The following is an 18521-nucleotide window of genomic DNA, read 5'->3' as shown; positions in this document are numbered from 1 at the left end:
CGAAGGCACACAGGCACACATGCCACACCCCATGCCAGCCACTGGCTTTTATTAGGAAGTGGGAGTTAACCCAGGAGGAATCTCAGGGTGTGAGGGGCAGGGTTCCCCAGGTCAGAAGAAGCCCAGCTTCTTTTTCTCTTGCTGCTGCTTCCACTTGGCCATGCTGTAGAACTCCTCCTTGGATTTCCCGAAGATGTCTTGGAAATCGGAGTCTGAGAGATAGAACTGGGGGTGGGAGGGTAGGAGTGGGCGGGGAGGGATGGAGTTGGGAGGGTAAGAGTGGGCGGGGAGGGTAGGAGTGGGAGGATAGGAGGAGTGGGCGGGGAGGGTAGGAGTGGGAGGATAGGAGGAGTGGGCGGGGAGGATAGGAGTGGGAAGATAGGAGGAGTGGGCGGGGAGGGTAGGAGTGGATGGGGATGGGAGGGTAGGAGTAGGAGTTTCTGGAGCCCAGATTCCTGTCCCACCCGGAGGTGTCATCCGTTCTTGACTTCTCCGGTCTGCTCAGAATGCACTATGGGGCGGGATCCCGTGGGGTCTTCCAGCAGTTAGGTCTAGTACCCACCTCCTTTCGGGCTGGGTCCACACCCTGTGGCAGGTCCTCTAGGGCCTGGTGCATCAGCCTTTCCCGGGGCAGGCTCCCATTGATCATTGAGCTACTGCAGCTGCTGGTGTGATTCATGCTGGGCGTCTCGCCATCCACCCTGAGGCCCAGTTCCAGCTCATTCTCTGGGCTATCCTGGGAACCCTTGAAGGCCAGCAGTGTCGGGCGGCCTGCCTCGCTATCACTCGGCCGTGCAGTTAGCTGGAAATTATGGACTTCCTGTCCAGAGAGAAGCCTCAGGATCCGGGAGAGAGAGGGCAGGCAGGTACCCACCAAAGACCACATTGAACCCACAGGCCTCTTGGCACCGCCTGTACCCCTCACTCCTCCACCTCTGTCCGTTTCCGTCTGAATGCAGGCCCCACTGCGGGGCTTCCAGGAAACAGTCCACACTTACTGCTGTTATCTCAGAGATTGCAGATCCCGGACCCAGGCTGCCCTCCACCATCTCCTCGTAGGACTGGCTGCTCTGAGGTCAAGAGTTACTGTTATCAGGACTGGGACAAAGGAAGGAGCTCCCCTGAAACCCAGGAAGGAGCAAGCCTAAACTACAAGATCACGTTCCCCTGCCCCTGACACACAGGAGGTCCTCGGCCTGGGAGAGGCCTCTTCCAGTGTCACTCCCCACCCCCACCCCCCACCAGATTAAGATAGGGGTTGGGCATTATGTCTCACCGTCCACTTGTAGGGGTCCCAGGTGACAAACCACCCAGTAAAGGTGGCAGGCTCACGGCCCTGCTTGACCACAATGATGGGTGTGGCCAGGCTCCTCTCTGCTGGGTGAGTCCTCAGGTACTCATGGCCCCAGGCTACTGCTGCTTTCTTCCATTCACCTGCAGCTTCCCCAAGCCACAGGAAGATCTGGGTCACAGAGGAGGCCTGGGCTTGGACCGGTGGAGGGACTGCTCACGACAGCCACCTCTGCCCAACTCCGATGGCCTCAGAAGCCTGCATGCATGCCCACCCGTCCAAGAACCCAGCAAGTTATGGTGTCCACACACCCATGAACACTTGAGGTCACAGGCATGCATGCATGTACCTAATCTATGAATAGTACGAAGAACTAGCATGTGCTTGGCACTAAAGACTTGGCAGTGGAAAACACACGCTTCAGTCCCTGAGCCAGGTGTTGGGGCACATGTCTTTAATGACAGCACTGGCAAAGTGGAGGCAGGAGGATCAGTTCCAGGCAGTCCTTGGCTACAGAGAGAGTTTGAGGTTAGTTTGGGCAGTATGATACCCTCAAAAAAAAAAAAGCGAGGGCCTGGGGTTCCTGTTCAGTCAGAGCACTTGCATAGCAAAGCCCTAGACCCCAAGGACCACATAAGCAGGAGAGGGTGGGTCAGGCCTTTAATCCCAGCACTTGGGAGATGGAAACACATCGGACATTCAGGGTTAGGGCTGGAGAGATGGCTCAGCGGTGAAGAGCACTGACTGCTCTTCCAGAGGTCCTGAGTTCAATTCCCAGCAACCACATGGTGACCCACAACCATCTGTAATGGGATCTGATGCCCTCTTCTGGTGTGTCTGAAGACAGTTACAGTGTACTTATATATAATAAAAAATAAAAATTTAATAATGTTTAAAAGCAAAGACCAAAAAAACCCAGAAAGATTTGAGAAAGATCTCTGCCCCCTTAGATCCTTCACGAGGGAGCAGGCCATGTCTATGTCTCAGGAGAAAGTGAAGAACTAGGTGGAAACCAAGGGTCTCCTATGGTGGATGTGCCTGGCATGCTCAGGAAGCAAGGTGGAGTCAGGAGAGATTGATCCGAGAGGGGCTGGCTGGGTAACAGGGTGTGCTGTGCAGTGGGGGAGAGAGGGTAGAGTTTGGGCTTGGGTTTTCTCTGAGATGTTCTAAGAGCTCAGCCTTCTCCCAACACAGACAGCACCACACACAGTCACACACACACACACACACACACACACACACACACACACACTACCACACACAATGACACACACGCAGTATCACAGCTACAGAGATACACTGTCCATTGCCATACAGCCAGCTAGCTGACCACAGCCACATATGGTCATCCGATGCCAGCACATAGACACATCACATTTTGTTACCTGTCACGCGTTTCTGGCTGGTCACATATGCCATCTCAAATGCAGTTGCTCAGTCACACCAACAGTCAACCACATGTTCCTTCTTTCCCTTTCACACAGACACGTGCACACACAGCGTCACCATAACAGCTGGTCCGGCCAGTTCTTGTTTGTACTAGACTATACTGGACTACACAGTTGCTGGCATGGTCTGGCTAACACACAGCTATGGCGAACCATGTGTAGGTTCAAAGACTCACCTATGCTACCTGGTCGCATCTACATCCGGCAGTGCCATGTAACCAGCCAGACCCTCAGTCCCATGGAGGCACACAAAGCATCACGGGACACGCAGTATTACACACAACACGCAAGGTCACAATCACACACAACACAACTCTGTCTCGCCCAGATTCTGAGTCCATGCCAACAATCAGTCAGCCAACACCACCGTTGCACACCCTGCATTCCCAGCCCAGCCAAACAGGAGTGGCCACTTTACCTCCTGACAGGTGTCTAGTAGCATGATGTCATACTTGTCTAAGTCCTCTTGGCCAAAGAACACCACTTCCGTGAGGACCAGGTGGCCCGAGTGGCTGGAGCACTCAAACAGTCGGGGCTGGATGCTGGAAATCTCCTCAGGAAGCCTGGCCGGAAGAGGGGCTGTGAGGGGTGCAGTCTGGACCATGCTGGTCCTTGGCATGGATGTCCCTCCCTCCCTGAGAAAGCAGCTTCTTTGAGGTCCATTTCCCTTAATGGACATAGAGCAGGTGACAGAAAAACCTGTCAGCTGCTGAATGAAGTTATCAGGGTCAGCATTGGGGAGGGGAACCCCTGGTCTAGTGGGGAGCACCAGAACTGAGGCCCTGCCCTCCCTAGAATGGGAGTCCCTTAAACTTAGTTAAATCAGGAAGCAGGGTGGAAGGGGTCAGGGAGGCTGAGAGCCCAGGAGACTTGGGTGGATGGCACGGCCCAGGGATGCAGCTCCCTCCTCCCTTGAGTTATTACTCTGTTCTTATCTCCTGTGCATGCCTTGCCAATTATCCTGTGGTTTAGGGATCACCAGGCATGGCAGTGCAGGGAGTGGATTCTGCCAGCAGAGGGCACCATTCCACCCTGTTCGCCCTGGCACTGTCCCCTTAAGTTTCCCAAGGGCTGGAAACTGCAAGATGGGCTTGACTCCCATGGCCCCTGCAGAAGGAGGACTGAGAGTCTTTTCAGATTTCTGTGTGACCTTTCACGGGAGACCTCCTTAGGAAGCCTGGCCAGAGGAGGGCTCACCTTGGAGCCTCAGTTTCTCCTCAGGATAAATATATTCTCCCCTCATCCTGTTACCTCTTGTTACTGGGATAGGGGGCCCGGCCTCCGAGGGCTTCCCAGAAGTGGAGAGGCTCCTGACCCTCCAGCACTGTTTCCTTATTATTCCCTGGAAAGACAGTTACCACTGTCCGCGCCATCTCACGTTGGTCCCCATGACAACCCTGGCAAGCAGAACCTAGGTCAAGCTCTGTAGACATTTACCTCCCATGTTCTAAGCACTGGGTCCTCTGAGGAGCTGGACCTGAGCAGAGGGAGGCAGCTCTGGGCACTGTATCTCCCTTCTAGTCCCCAACAGTAACCCCATGACCTCGTCTGGGTTCAGAGCATAGATAAGAGACATCTAGGCTTGGGGGCCATTTGTGGTTTATGCTTAAGATAAGAAAACAAACCAACAATGACCTCAACAAAGAAAATCAAGCAAACTAGACTAGGCCTCTCCCTGTCCCAGACAGGCTTGGGAAAAGTCCCCAAGCAGGAAGGGAGGCAGCCAGAGCCAGGCACATTCCACCCTGAGGAACCCCAGGCCATTTGAGACTGTGTAACTTCCCCCAGCTCTATCCTGGGCCACTTCACACCACCCCCAGCATCATCTCCACTGGACCCTCTCTGTGGACTAAGTCTGCAGCCGTGTGTGGAGGGGACCCAGCTCTGGCCTAGCACCACCATCCCAGGGGTAAGTCACTGGTACCTTCCCGAACCAGAGGTAACAGACGTGACTTGTGATCAGAAAGAAGACGTCGCTGGAAGTGAGGGAGGAGGCTCGGGCTGGCACCTCCATAGTCCTGGTGTTGTGGCTCTCGGTCCCTTGCACGTGGAAAAGCCTGGTGTCGGATATTGGCAGCCTCCCCCCTTTGTTGCCTGCATTCCCCTGGAAGAAGGTGTGGCCTCAGGCTGAGCCAAGGGTTCCAGGGGCCACCTCCTTGTCTAGCGGTGAACAAACTGTCTCAGGACTGAGGTTGGCACTATCTCTTGGCCCTTTGAGTGTGGATTGTGGCAGTCCTCTCTGTGCCAGACAGTAAAAGAGACCCCTTCAAATCAGACCTGTCTCCCATCCCAGAGGGCCCGGAGATGGTCCTGCCACCATGGTATGCCACCTCACCTAGACACAGACTCAACACAGCCAGGGGCTATGACAGCCCTGAAGTGGACCTAAACTGAATTCTTCCTCCTGTGAGAGGTTTATGTCAAATAGATTTTTTGATTATGAATGTGTGCCTGTGTGTGTGTGCCTGTGCTTGTGCACATGGGCATGCACATGCGTGTGCACATGCCTGTGCACATGTGTGTGCCTGTGTGTGCACATGTGTGTGCTCATGGACCACAGGACACCAGATGTCATCCTGAGAATGCTGTCCACCTCCTTGGAGGAAAGGTCTCTCATTGGCCTGCAGCTCACCAACTGGGCTAGACTGGCCATGGAGACCCAGGAATCCCTGTCTCCAGTCTCCACTTCCGCAGAGCAAGGATCACAGCACGAACCATCCCGCCCAGCGTCTTACGTAGGTGCTTGGATCACACTCAAGCTTTCGAGGCAAGCCCTCTACCAATTGAGCCCCTCTCCAGCCCACGTCCAAGGGATGAAAGGTCCAACATGAGCCCTACCTGAAGGACCACCAGCTGCCCCTGGAAGATGGCAAGGAAGTGGGGAGGCTCTCTGCCCATGGTCACATGCCCCTGCACCAGAGCACCCTGGTGTAAGAGGTCCAACTCCTCAGCGTTGCAGTTCAGGGCCTTGACGTCTTCTACAGTGCTTTGGTGGCCCTGCAACAGGGAGGGGGACACTGATGGCTTGGGTTTCTCTGTGCACAGGGTTTTTCTCTCACTCTCTAGCTCTTGGGCCGGAAGGCATCTGATACACCAGCATGTGGGCATACCTGCCACAGGTACAGGATGTACTGGACACGCCCCAGTTTCTGGTACTTGTAGAGGACAAGGTAGCAGTTTCCTGAGCACAGCTGGCCATGGTGCTTGGGATCTACAGGCTGCCTTTGTGAGCCCTGGATGTACCACACCTGAGGAGCAAGGGACCTGTGAGCACAGACGAACCTTACCTGCTGTGGCCTGCCCACCTGCATCTAAGCTGGAAAGCTCTTGTTGGCTCAGCGGTGCCAGCAAGCCTCCTGTCCAGCTCTGTGTCCTCCTCCGGACCTGCGAGTGACCCTTTCCCCTCAGACCTCAGTAGCCGCATGCCTTTGCTGGCTTGCCCTCAGTCCAGACATGCATGCTGTCCCTGGGATAAGAGGAAGGCCCAGCTCCTGGAGGCCACCTCAGCCTAGAGCCCACCAGCTGTATCCCTGGTTAGGGACAGTCAGCACCCTCTCCCCATGCAGAGGCTCCCTGGAGACAGAAGTAGGGCTGGAAGGGAGGCTGTGGCACTCTGGAAGGGAAATTTCTTTTTTTCTTTAAAATGTCATTAACATTAACAAAGTCCATGGAAAAAAAACCCTAAACAAACAAAACCCAAGGCTGGGGGTGTGGCTCTGTTGGTGGAATGCTGGGACAGTGTGGCAATGTCCTGGGTTAATCCCCAACACCTCTCAGAACTGGGATTCCACCTGTGGAGAGGCAGGAGGATCAGCAGTTCAAAGCCAGCCTTGAGTCTACAGTGAATTTGAGGCCAGCTCTGGATATGCAAGACCCTGTCTAAAATGATGGTGCCTGCTTACATTTGTTTGAGTGACGGCTTGTGAGGGCAGGGGCCACACCTCGGCTTTAGAACAGACAGAACTGGTGGAAGCCAGGGTCTGTGCGGGTTGCCACGAGACCCTCCTGAGCCCCGCTTCTTCCCTCCTGTAAGCCGGGGAGACACAGCACCCACCCGCCTGCCCTTCAGCGTGTCTGGAAACAGTATCTGGTGCCCTTCCCCAACACTGACTGAGAGCTTCACCACGGGGTGTCCTCTCTAGACAAGCCCATCAGAAACTCAGGCTGCCACAGACCAAAATCTACCCAAAGGTGCACATACCCAGAAGGAGCCCTCCTACCTAGAGGTTCCTTGCCTTTGTGCTTGGAGCTGACCCCAGACACCTTCCTGCTTCCTTGCTGTCCAGCTTTTATCTCCCTCCCTCTGTCTGCCCCTCCCTTCCATAAACCTCTCCTTCTCCCCAAGCCCTCTCCTCCCTGCCTTCCTCTCCCCCATCACCCTGTCTCCTCTCCCTCCCGGTCTTCCTCTCTCCCTGACTCCCCTCTCCCTTCCCCTCCTTTTCCTCCTCTCTCCGCCTCATCCCATCCATCCCTGCTCAGCGTCCATATAAACACAAACGCAGACAGAGCTTCTCCTATCTCTGACCTCTGCTTACCTAGAGAACTGGCAGCTCCCCCTCCCCGGCACAGGAGTCTTGTTCCCACGGTCTCACGGCAGCCCCATGCTAGCTTGGGCACGAGACTGGATCATAATTCCTGCCTCTATTTTATGGACTTAAAAGCAGTTTTGTGAGAATGGAGGGGTCTGCCTTATGTGTCAGTACGTGCACCTCTACTGCACAATGCTTGCCAGCCAGCCTCAGCCCCTCCAGATTCTAGAACACTGGTCTGAGGCCAGAGGAGGGCTTCGTGACTGCATGTTAGGGGTTAGGAGTGCTCAGGGCTTCGATCTGTATGGTTGCACACCTGTGTTGGCCACAGGGTGTGCTTGGTCCTGAGTGATTTGTATGACTTGCTTTGACTGTATGAGCCAGCTGTTGGAGAGAGGGCTTGTGTGTTTCTATCTCCCTGACTATATCCCCGGTTGTGTGTGGTTGGGCACATATATGTGCTTGGGTCTTTTTGGTTGGGACAGTGTCTCATGTAGCCCAGACTGGCCTCGAACTCCTGACAGTCCCTCCCCCAGAGTGCTGGGTTTACCGGCGTGGCCTCCCCTCCCCACTTCACCCCCAAGTCATTTGTTCTCCAGGCAGAGTCTATCCTTGTGTGCACACCATCACCCACAAGCCAGTGCCCTCACCTCCACCTTCCCAGAGCCGTCGTCCACCATTCTGAGCTGGGCCGCGAGCTCGGGCTGTGTGTGAAGCTTGCCTACCTCCAGGTTTACCTGCTGCATCAGTTTACCTGCGTGTGTAGCGGAAAGTCAGTGACGTTCTTCAGCGCCACCGGGCCAAATCACTCCTCACCCATCTCATAGGGTCCCAAACACACGCTCTTCCTGCCCATCCTCGCAAGTCCTGATGGTTCCTTGGCTTAAGCATCCCCATCAGTTTCTGGCTCCTTCTAAGTCCCGCCCATTTCCCAGGCTCCACCCCCGCGCCCGCGCCGGCGCCCATGCCCCTCCCCGCTCACTCTGCCTCGGGTGTTTTTTCCCATTTAGCTCCTTCGACCATGTCCAGAAAAGCTGCTGGAAGGCTGTGGACTCCGCGCCGTCGTTCACCACCTCCACATTGGTGTAGTTTGGGTAACCCTTGGCCTGGATGAAGCCCTGGAACACAGCTCCGTCAGGCTTGTGGCTCAAAGGCCTTTGGCTGTGTTCCACCCCCCAGAGACACCCCAGTTGTGGCTACAAGGACAACCAGGCTCGCAGCTGAGTTAATTAACCAAACTTGTGACCCATTTAACAAGCCGACTCCTGCACTACCGACTCTCCCAAGGTCCCTGAGGGAAGATAGGGTCTCCTCAAGCCAAGCCTGGTGAAGGGCTGGCCATGACAAACCCTACAGTCTAATAAACGTCTTCTGCCTCCGAACCTCAGGGCAGAAGGCTCTCCCGCCTCAAGGCAAGGCAAGACTGCACACATGCTGTCTCCTGTGTTCAGCACCTTCCCTCCTGCTCAAGGTTTCCAGGGCAGACATACTCACTTTCTGCCCTCTCCTTGGAGTCCCCAGGATAAAGATGTTCCAAGGGAGAGCCAGTTCTTCCCTTACACCACCCTCCCCTGTTGCAGGCTATCCTATACCACCAGACCTGACCACAGGCTGCCTCCCTGAAGGGCCCCAGGACCTCACCACAGCCCTGCTGAAGGCAGCCTTCCTCTCCTCGGGGCTGGACTTTCGTCCCTGCCACATGTAGATCTTGAAGCCACCCTGGTCCAGGAGATAGCAGCCCTAGGAAAAAGCTTGTGAGCCTGGTTGGCAGGGACTGGGGCCAGGAGGTGGGGATGGGCAGGTATTGGGCATCGCTTTCCTTACATCCTCCTGCAGCAGGTCCTGGGTCAGTGGGCGGGTCGCCAGTTCCTGGACCACCAGGTCTGTTCCCTTCTCGAAGACACTGTGGGGCAGGTATGCAGATGTGGACAGTCTCTCCCTGGCCTGGTGCCATCCCAGCACCCCTGACCTCCTCTAGTTTTCCAGAGACTTAGTGATAGGAACTCAGCTACTGCAGCCTTGCTTGAGGTTCCTCATGGGGCCTCAGTCTCTCCATCTCTGCTATGGGTTTTCTCACACCCGCCATCAAAGAGTGCATATCATGCAGGCCCAACACCCCACATGACCTACCCCAGAGACCCACGGGCTTTTACTGGAAGTTTTTGTAGAGGACTCGTTATTTCAGTAATGACAGATGCACAGCTGTGACCCCCCCCCCATTCTCCCTGTGCCCTCCCCCAGTCCTGCTCACTGGTAGAGACGGATGTTGGCCTTTTGCAGCTGGCTAACACTGTTGCTGGGCACAGAGGCACACAGGCTGCCCGATCTTCTGCCCAGCACAGCCTCCATGATGCTCATGAGGTCGGTGGCTTTATTCTCAGCATCCACCACACGGATCTGGGCACGGCCACCACGCTCTCTGTCTCTGAGGCTGCAAGTCAGGCTCAGCGCCTGCCGGAGAGGACCCGGCAGTCAAGACTTCCTAGGAGTGGCCCCTGGTTCCACACAGGGCTCAGCCCAGGTCCTTCCTGTCACTGCTTGGTGCCCATAGGCACGGGGATAGAGACAGGAGAGTCCTGTCATGCTAGTGTCCCCAGGGATCCCACCAGTGGGGCATCTGAACTTAGTCTGTACCTAGTGGATGCCTATTGGGTTGAAACAGAGAACCCAGTTACCCCTTGTGGTGGTCGATGAACACTTGGAGGTCACCTCTCCCCAAACCCTGTACTCCCAGTTCACCACAGAGCAGACACTGACCCGTGCTTTCTCACAAATGCTGGCTTTGGGTCCATTCCACTGGATCATCACCTTGCCCAGGTCCAGCAGGAAGATGTCACCCTTGTTGAAGCTGTTCCAGGACAAGGCCACCTTCAAGAGCCAGGAGAGAGGTGGAGGCGAAGGTATCAGACCACAGGAAGGGGGAGGGGAGAGGTCAAGGCAGGTGGGAGGGGGCAAGGCAGGGGGAAGGGAGGGAGTAAAGCAGGGGGAGGGGATGGGGCAAGGTAGAAGGAGGGAGGGGGCAAGGCAGAAGGAGGGAGGGGGCAAGGCAGGAGGAGGGGACAAGGCAGGGAGAGGGGAGGGGGAAGGGGTAAGGGAGGGGGAGGGAGGGAGGGAGGGGGGAGGGAGGGGAAGGGTGGGGGATGGGAGGGAGCAAGGTAGGGGGAGAAGAGGGGAGGGGGCAGGGCAGGGGGAGGGGAAAGAGCAAGGCAGGGCATGTCACTTGTATGCACGAGGCTGTGTGTGTGTGTGTGTGTGTGTGTGTGTGTGTGTGTGTGTGTAATCACATATGACCTTCTATGTGGTTATCCAGAACATGGATAATTGGCTAATTGTTTACCCAACATGGGTAATTGTTTTTTTCTGTATGAACGTGCACATCTACATGTATGGGACGCACCATGTCTGAATAAGTGTGCGTGCTCATGGTGACAGTATGTAAGTGCCCGTGTGGTGACAGTGTGGTGTCACCGAGCATGAGGACAGTTATTGAAACAAACATATTTGGAGGGCGCCCTACATAATCTCAATGGCAAAAGAGGAGACACCAAGACACTCGAAATGTCCATCTCCACATGAACTGAGGGGGTAATGGGGCAAAGTCTGGCAAGGACCGCGCATCTTGGAACTGCCATCAGCCGTGTTGACTGTAAATGTACAACTCCAGGGTCACCAGCCACACTGCAGAGGACTCTTCACTGCCTCAAACTCTGGCCACCTGGCAGCAGAACGTCCTGTTCCTCCGTTAATTTCCTGGTGCGTGCAAGTCTGGGGTGCTTTGTGTTAATTTATGAAAGGGCTCTCCGAGGAGGACAGGACGGCCAGGGTGGGTGCCCGTGTGTGAGGAAGAAGGATGTGTGGCCAAGAGTGAGGCTCTGCACACACCCAGCCTGCCGCTTAGGGACCCAGCACATCTGCCTCATACCCACGTTCCTAAAGCACCAGAAAGACATGGGCACTAGGAATGAGACAGCAGGAAGTGGAGGTGAGGCTGCCTTGTGCCTCCCTCTGAGCCTGGCCATCTGAGGAACTCCAGCTCATTGCTCCCCACACTTCTGCCCCCTCCTGCTCTCTCTTATGCTTCAGGATACTTCGCCTGAGTGAATGTGGAGGTCAGACCGTGTCCCTGGCTGCCCTCACCTCAGTGGCGGACACGTGCTTCCTTCCTCTGATGTGCAGCAGTCGCTGGACATTGTACACGTTGCTCTCCCCGAGCTTGAGAGCAGAAGCTCTGCCTCCCTTCCTGTAGCTGGGAAAGGGACAGGGACTCGTGGGAGAAAGCTCACCTCCTGTAGGCCTGAGTGTAGGAGTGAGCACGTGCATGTGCGTGTGTGTGTGTGTATCACACGTGTCTGTGTGGTACGTGTGAGCATAATGCATGCAAGAGTTCATAGATACACGAGGCACAAGCGCGCACTGCTAATTAGCGTTGGCGTGTTGGAGGGTTTCAGATGTACTCGTCCCAGGTGAGTCAAACGTGAGTACATGGAAGGGCATGTTTGTGTGGTATGCATGCCGGTCGACAGGTCTGCATGCATGGGATGGCATGTCTGGTCTACAATACAAGCAGATATTGGACTGAGCGATACAAAACAAAAACGATTTACTCTTGGCAATCGGGTTAACTACTGTCAGTCTCAAAATGTGACAGTTAAAAAAGTACTTGAAAGGAAAGTAGAAGACACCTCTTCCAACCTGACAAACCAGGCGAGCCCTGGATAACCTGGTGGCCACTCCCATGTACAAACAGAGACCAAGGACAACAGCTGTCCTGCAAACTGAAATTCACAGTAGCACTATTCATAACAGCCCCAAAGCGGAAGCGAAGCACGTTGTCCACTAGGTGTTGGGCTGATAAAGAACGGTGGAGTCACAGAATGGAATATCATTCTGCAGTGAAATGAAGCCAGGTAATAGTGCATGCCACAGCGTGGATAAAACGGGATCAGTGAGGGATGAAGCTCAGGGTCGAGGGCTTGCCTACCATGTGGGCAAGGCTCTGGGTTTCATCCTTCAAACAGGAGGGGGGAAGAGAGGGGGAGGAGGAGGAAGAAGAGAAGGAGGAGGAAAGGGAGGAGGGAGAGGAGGGGAAGAGGAGAGGAAGGACGAAAGGGAGGAGGGAGAGGAGGGGGAGGGAAAGGAGGGGGAAGAGGAGAAGGAGGAGGGGGGAAACAGGAGGAGTAAGAGGAGGAGGAGGAGGAGGGGAGGGGGAGGGGAGAGAGAGAAGGGAAGGAAGGGGAGGAGGAAGGGGAGGAGGAAAAGATTAAGATGAAATGAAAACATGTCAGTCACAAAGACTCCCTTTTTGTGTGATTCCACTTACAGAACAAGTTCAGAATGGGCAGACCTATACACAGAAAGGAAACCAGTCGCAGCAGCCTCTGGCAGGGGAGGAGGGTACAGGGAGCCCCAAAAGCATGGGGGCTTTTCAGGTAACGATGTTTTAAAGCTGATTATGGTACTGGTTTACTTATTCTAAACCAATGAATTGTGTGCCTGAGATGGGGGGAATGTATGTGAGTGTACATAACTTACCGTGCACACACGTGTGCACCATCCAACCAATGAAAAGCCATTTTTCCCAGGGTGGCTGGTGGGCCCCTCACTGGAGGATCTAACACTGCCCTCAGCTCTCTCAGCACTCACATGACTCCCGGGCGGAAATAGCTGTGGAAGCAGTCGGACTCGTGGCCCTGTGACTCTCGGTGCAGCACCGTCTGGTCTCCTAGGTCCTGCTGCAGACGGTGCATAAAGGAGACTGCAGCCTCCTGGGCCTCTGTGCTGGCCTCCTTTCCAATCCAGCAGTGCAGGTCACGGGATCCTCCCTGGGTAGCCTTTGGACTCTGAGGGACAAGGGTCCAGGCATTTGTAGATGTGGAGGGGGAAGGGGCCAGGCTCTAAGGCCTGGATGGGCAGTGAGGTAGAGGGAGTGATCAAGGTACAAGGAGCCAGTGGGAGGCTATGAGGGGAACTGGGCACTGGAAGGCCTCAGGGCAGCAGCCCCTTGTGGGTGGCATGTGATTGTGGGGTTTTTTGCTCTCCTCAGGATAGAGTTTATTTCTAGGCCTGGGTTTCTTCAACTCTGGGCCATATCATTGCCCCTAAGAAAGACTCCCCAGGTGACTCACGTGGAGGACAACATAGCAGCATTCCTCGAAGAAATTCCCATGAGCCTTTTCAGGCAGTGGCAGCATCTTTAGGTTCTGAGGGAAGAGGTTGCCAAGTAACAAGTTGGCGGCCTCTACCTATGACTTCCAGACACAGGGTAAAGGAGGGAGCCCTGGACGGGAGATGGGAGAGGCTGGTGACACTTTTCTACGTCACAGGCTGTGCAGTCTGGTCTTGCCCCTCCTCACCTCAGTAATCCATATTTGCAGGGCTCTGTGGCTGTTGATGGCTGGGAGGACCTGGTTGCTGTCCATCCTGGGCTAGAGTAAGGGAGATACAAAGCAGAGAGGCAGAGTTCAGAGTTCACAGGTCGGAGGTCAACCTCTGGCTCCCAGTGAGAATCCCTTCACCCCACCCTGACACCTAAGCTCTCCAAAACACCTTCATTATAGAATGTAAAATGCAACTTCAGCAAACCAGGGCAGGCACAGTGGATGGGCGCAGGGAGACCTGGTTTGTCTGTGGGGAAACTCTTACAACAGGCTGAGCTCTCTGGCCTGAGGGGGCCCTTCAGCTAGTAGCAACATTTTAGACAGAGAGTTAGGAACTGGCCACAAAGGGCTGGAAGTGTAGTTCCGTTGGTAGAGTGCTTGCCTAGCATGCATAAAGCCCCGGGTTTGACTCCCAGCACCACATAGAACTTGGCATGGTGGTGCACGGCTTTAATCCTGGCACCCAGGAGGTGGAGGCAGGGGCATGAGAGGTTCAAGGTCGCTCTGGGCTATAGAGTGGAGTTGGGGGTTACAGGAGACCTTGTCTAAAAACATCAAAAGGTTGAAAGGAAACATGCAGGCAGATTCTAGACAGACCCAAGGCCTGCAGACTCAGGGACAGTCACTGTAGATAGTGCTAAATTAGACTCTTATAAAAGGAACCAGTCCAGTCAGCAGGGGCAGACCCTGCAAAAAGGGGTGAATTCTTGAAATGGGGCAATGGGGCTCAATGTTGTACAGACAGACAGGGTCTGACCCCAAGGGAAGAGGAGCAGCTACATAAAGGTCTGAGAAAGTTGGAAACAATGTATATAAACAGACACAGGGGGCTGGGGATTTGGCTCAGTGGCGCAAGGCCCTGGGTTCGGTCCCCAGCTCCTAAAAAAAGAACCAAAAAAACAAACAAACAAACAAACAAAAAAACAAAAAACAAAAAAAAAAAAACAGACACAGGGTCTGCGTGGTGAAACTGGCTACCGGGGTGAGGGCTTTAGAAACCCACACGCCTTCCATAGTCTGATGAAGCATGGACTGACTCAGGGCCCCAGAGAGAGATGAGTTCTCCAAACAGGGACCCTCCATGGGAACAAGGATAGCTTCCATATATACAAAGGTAGCTGTGGAGAGACCCAGGCACTACCCAAGGATGGTCAGACAGGCCTGGCAAATGGGCAAAGACTGGAAGCCAAGAAAGAGGTTCTGCAAAGAAGTGTGGGTTCTCTGGGTACCTAGGAGCTCTGCCTGGGCAAGGCCGTGCTAATGTGGCTGGGAGAGGACGCTGTAGAAGGGGCAGAGTCTGAAGCTACAGACCAGCGCATCAATACACATGGTTCTAAAGGAGGAGGAAGCTCGGCGGTCAGATCACAATCATCCCGAGAGAGCTGAGTGAAGGTATTCCAGAGAGGCGCTTTGTGGCCCAGCCATGATGGACATCCCCTTCCAACCGCTGGCATTGGCTTTAGGGAGAGTCTGTCTCCCAAAGAGAGCTTTCTCTCACACAGTTCTGACAATGTGAGGCCACCTTCCAGGACAGACTGGAGCAAAGCACATCACTGGGTCAGTGATGGACGGGACCACGCTTTGAGCAGGGCTGCTCACTTACGCAAACCTCGCATCCTCCACTTAACCCTAAACCTCACAGCAGGACTGGGGCTGGGGCTCACAGTGCCTCTGTTTCTATTCTCAATGTGGCCGCGTCAGTCACATTTCCTTTTTCTGCCTTTCATTATTGTGTTTGGTTAGTCTGTGAGCATGGTTGGTTATGGTTGGTCTGGTGGGCTTGGGTGTCTGTGGTTAGTCTGTGTGCATGGTTGGCTATGGTTAGTCTGTGTGCATGGTTGGCTATGGTTAGTCTGTGTGCATGGTTGGCTATGGTTAGTCTGGTGAGCATGGTTGGCTGTGGTTAGTCTGGTGAGCTTGTGTGACTATGGTTAGTCTGGTGAGCATGGTTGGCTATGGTTAGTCTGGTGAGCATGGTTGGCTATGGTTGGTCTGGTGAGCATGGTTGGCTATGGTTGGTCTGGTGAGCATGGTTGGCTATGGTTAGTTTGGTGAGCTTGTGTGGCTATGGTTAGTTTGATGAGGATGAGAGGCTATGGCTAGTCTGGTGAGCTGGGGTGTCTGTGGTTAGTCTGGTGAGCATGGGTGGCTATGGTTGGTCTGGTGAGCATGGGAGGATATGGTCAGTCTGGTGAGCTTGAGTGACAAAGCACACTTCACCGGCCTGTCAGCGATTAGGTTTTGCCCCTCAAAGTTCTGATAATGTCAGCATGGACATTTTCCCTTGACAGGGACAGGCACTATAAGCAGTCAAAGCGTTGCACGCACCCAGACAGAGGCACAGGTCTGCTCTGTAGCCAGGGCAGGCTGTGCTAGCATGTCAGCACTTGGAGTACGAGCAGATCTCACACAGAGCAAGGAAACTGAAGAGAGAGAGCTAGACTGCAAACTGGTCCTGGCTTTAAAGGCAAAAGGCTCAGCACAGAGATTGCATGGGACTGTGACAAGCAAGTGACAGACTCAGGTGACCTGAGAGGGCTGGGTCAATGAATCATAGGTTTTCCTGATCCAGCCTTGAAAGATGGATGAATTCTATACACATGGGCTCTGCAAACAGCACCTGAGCTTGCAGGAGGCCATGCTCTGTAACTCTGAGCGTGGGGACGATGGAGTTCAGGGAGGGCCGTTGGGATGGGGATGGGTGCTTCCTGTCATCACTCCTCTGCCGGCCTTTTTGAAACTACAAACAGCCAGCGTGAACTGGATGGGCGTGTAGTTGAAGTATTTGCTTTTTCCTCAACGCAACTTCCCATATCTAACTGAAATCCTGGCTGCTCACTGAGCAGACACAGTCACTGGGATCTGAGTGGCCCTGTGCAGCAGTGGGTGGCCCTGAGGCAGCAGTGACTTCCTTTCTCTTAACTGAGCACACCAGTCCTTGTTCTATCAGTAGCAAGAACACCCTCAGATCTGCTGCCCCGTGTGACAGTGACAGGGCTTGGCGAGGTAAGGGTTACAGAACCACAGGTGCCTTGAATTCTTTACTCCTTTGTTTAGGGCCCCTGAGGGCTGGGCTCAGGACAAGTTGGTCTGGAAAGGGAGTCAGGCGGGTGCTGTCCACCCTGGGTCACAGTAGAAGAGGCTGGGGCAGTAATGGGAGTTCATGTGTACTGTTAGTCTCCCCATTTGGAGCAGAATGAGATAGTTGTTGATTGACTGAGGGAGTCACCAGGCATGCTAACAGCACCCCGAGTTGAGGTCATTGTGTGACCACGACACAGATGATGGACAGGTAAGGTGGTCACACAATGATTCTTTCCAGCAATAGAGAACATGGCACACCATGGTGGGCACAGTGACTTGCAACAGGACCCTCCACTAAGGACACTGAGTCTATATGCAAAACCAGCTACAGGAGAATGACCAGGGACCCAGACAGACAGAGACCCAAGGCTCAGAGAGAGAAGGTAATGGGGCATGTAGTTCTAAGGGCCACGGTGGGGAGTGGGAAGGACACTGTTCAACTTCAGGGCCACAGAGGGAGAGGAGGGCATATTAGCAACTGGAAGCAATGTCTAACGTGGCTTCTCAGAGACGGGCAGCAGCAGCCCAGGGGTGGCTGGGAAGGTGCCCCAGTACCCACAGCCTGAAGCGTCAGACTGGAGCTGAGCCTCCCCCCCCCCCCATCCCTCTTGCTAGAGGAGGAGAGAAAAATTTAAAACATGGGGTCCCTTTATTCCTCTTAAACTCCTCGGATCTTCCCCTCCTGCAGAGGTTTCCTTCTCTACCCACGGAGTCAGTCACCTGTGTCCCCTGAGCTCCAACCCACGATATCCCTTTACCAGTTCCGCCCCCATGCAGCCCTATCTCACACCCTCCTGCCCTCCTAGAGGCCTTCTGATCTTCCCACGGGAATCTTTCCTTTCCTGGGAGTTCTTTTCTTTCCGACACTGGCTTCCTTCTTTCCAGCTTTAGCCCACTGTGCCGGGTTCCCAGTCTTATCGGCTGGCCGCTTGTCTCCTTCCTTCAGGTGACCGTCCTTCCTCCCAGACAACCCCTCCTCCTGTACACCTTCTTTCTTCCCTGGGTACCTGAGGGTAGACCTTGAGGTTCCTGTGCTTAACTTCCAGGAAGGGAGGGAGGGCATAGCCTGCTGGAGGGTCGTGGGTCAGGAGAACTGACTCGGGGCGGCAGGGGGCGGGGGGCAGCAGAGAAAGCCACCCACGCAAAACCGGCTGCTTCTTCCTCTCATGCTGGCCTGCTACAGTGGCCCTCCTTCACCTGGGGCTGCCCTCAATTCTGCCAGCCTTCAGCCACTGTGTGACCCCGAGCCCTGGACCTCCATGCCTTCCCCCTGCGTCTCCAGCAACCCCTCTACACGGTCCCGACCCCCAGCCCCAGCCCCCAGTCCGGGCCTACCTTCTGGGAACTGCCTCTGCACCTTCCTTCACCCAGCTTGTGGGCAGTACTAGGCCCCTCCCTCCGAACTGTAACTCAATCCCAACTCCCGCCTTGCGGACACACCCCAGTGCTCTGTGCAGCATGGACAGGGCATTCAGAGTTAGTCAGTCAATAAATATTGACCAAGCCGTCTGGGGGCCAGCCCCCTTCCCGAGGCATGGTAGGCTACTTCTTCCGAACCTAACCGGTGGGCGGAGAAGGCAAGGGGCGGAGGACTGAGCTGGGCTGGGCTGGGCTGTGGAGTACACTGATTTCCCATCTGAGAGCTCAAATGGTCAACTGTCCCCCACCCCCGCCCCCCACCTTGGTTGGGATCCTTTTGGGGGTTCAGACCACCACAGTGAGTCAAGTGATATGCAGGTCACTTTAGGAGGTGGAGGAAATGCGGGTGCTGCCTCCCAGAATTTCTGACCCT

General features: G+C 54.8%; 1 protein-coding gene across 3 annotated transcripts; it reads right to left on the bottom strand.

Moving 5' to 3' along the window:
- Positions 1-32: 32 nt before the first annotated feature.
- On the bottom strand, positions 33-18284 carry Vill (villin-like). 3 transcript variants are annotated; one of them, NM_001191617.2, is made up of 20 exons: positions 18065-18094; positions 13622-13693; positions 13394-13468; positions 12912-13108; positions 11406-11514; positions 10026-10136; positions 9520-9719; positions 9093-9171; positions 8910-9008; positions 8251-8386; positions 7919-8022; positions 5850-5987; positions 5578-5736; positions 4664-4843; positions 3991-4136; positions 3158-3302; positions 1277-1462; positions 999-1070; positions 563-820; positions 33-225 (listed from the first exon to the last, which is right to left on the bottom strand). In NM_001191617.2, the coding sequence occupies exons 2-20, from the start codon at positions 13685-13687 to the stop codon at positions 112-114; spliced, it is 2574 nt and encodes an 857-aa protein (NP_001178546.2). In that variant the 5' UTR covers positions 13688-13693; positions 18065-18094; the 3' UTR covers positions 33-111. The 3 variants fall into 3 exon arrangements, with proteins under 3 accessions (NP_001178546.2, XP_063121373.1, XP_063121374.1); XM_063265303.1 differs by lacking the exon at positions 33-225 and having other exon boundaries at positions 681-820; positions 999-1065; positions 18065-18281; XM_063265304.1 differs by lacking the exons at positions 33-225; positions 563-820; positions 999-1070 and having other exon boundaries at positions 1283-1434; positions 18065-18284.
- Between the last annotated feature and the right edge of the window lie 237 nt (positions 18285-18521).

This window comes from Rattus norvegicus, chromosome 8, assembly GCF_036323735.1.
Source record: "Rattus norvegicus strain BN/NHsdMcwi chromosome 8, GRCr8, whole genome shotgun sequence".
In the NCBI taxonomy this organism is placed as follows: Eukaryota; Metazoa; Chordata; class Mammalia; order Rodentia; family Muridae; genus Rattus; species Rattus norvegicus.
This window is presented reverse-complemented; position numbering and strand designations above follow the sequence as displayed.

Coding starts and splice junctions, on each gene's coding strand:
- Vill (NM_001191617.2), bottom strand. CDS start 13,687: ATGGACAGCAACCAGGTCCTCCCAGCCATCAACAGCCACAGAGCCCTG. Junction 13,469..13,621: donor TGCAAATATGGATTACTGAG/GTGAGGAGGGGC, acceptor CTCTTCCCTCAG/AACCTAAAGATGCTGCCACT. Junction 1,071..1,276: donor GGGACCCCTACAAGTGGACG/GTGAGACATAAT, acceptor TCTTGACCTCAG/AGCAGCCAGTCCTACGAGGA.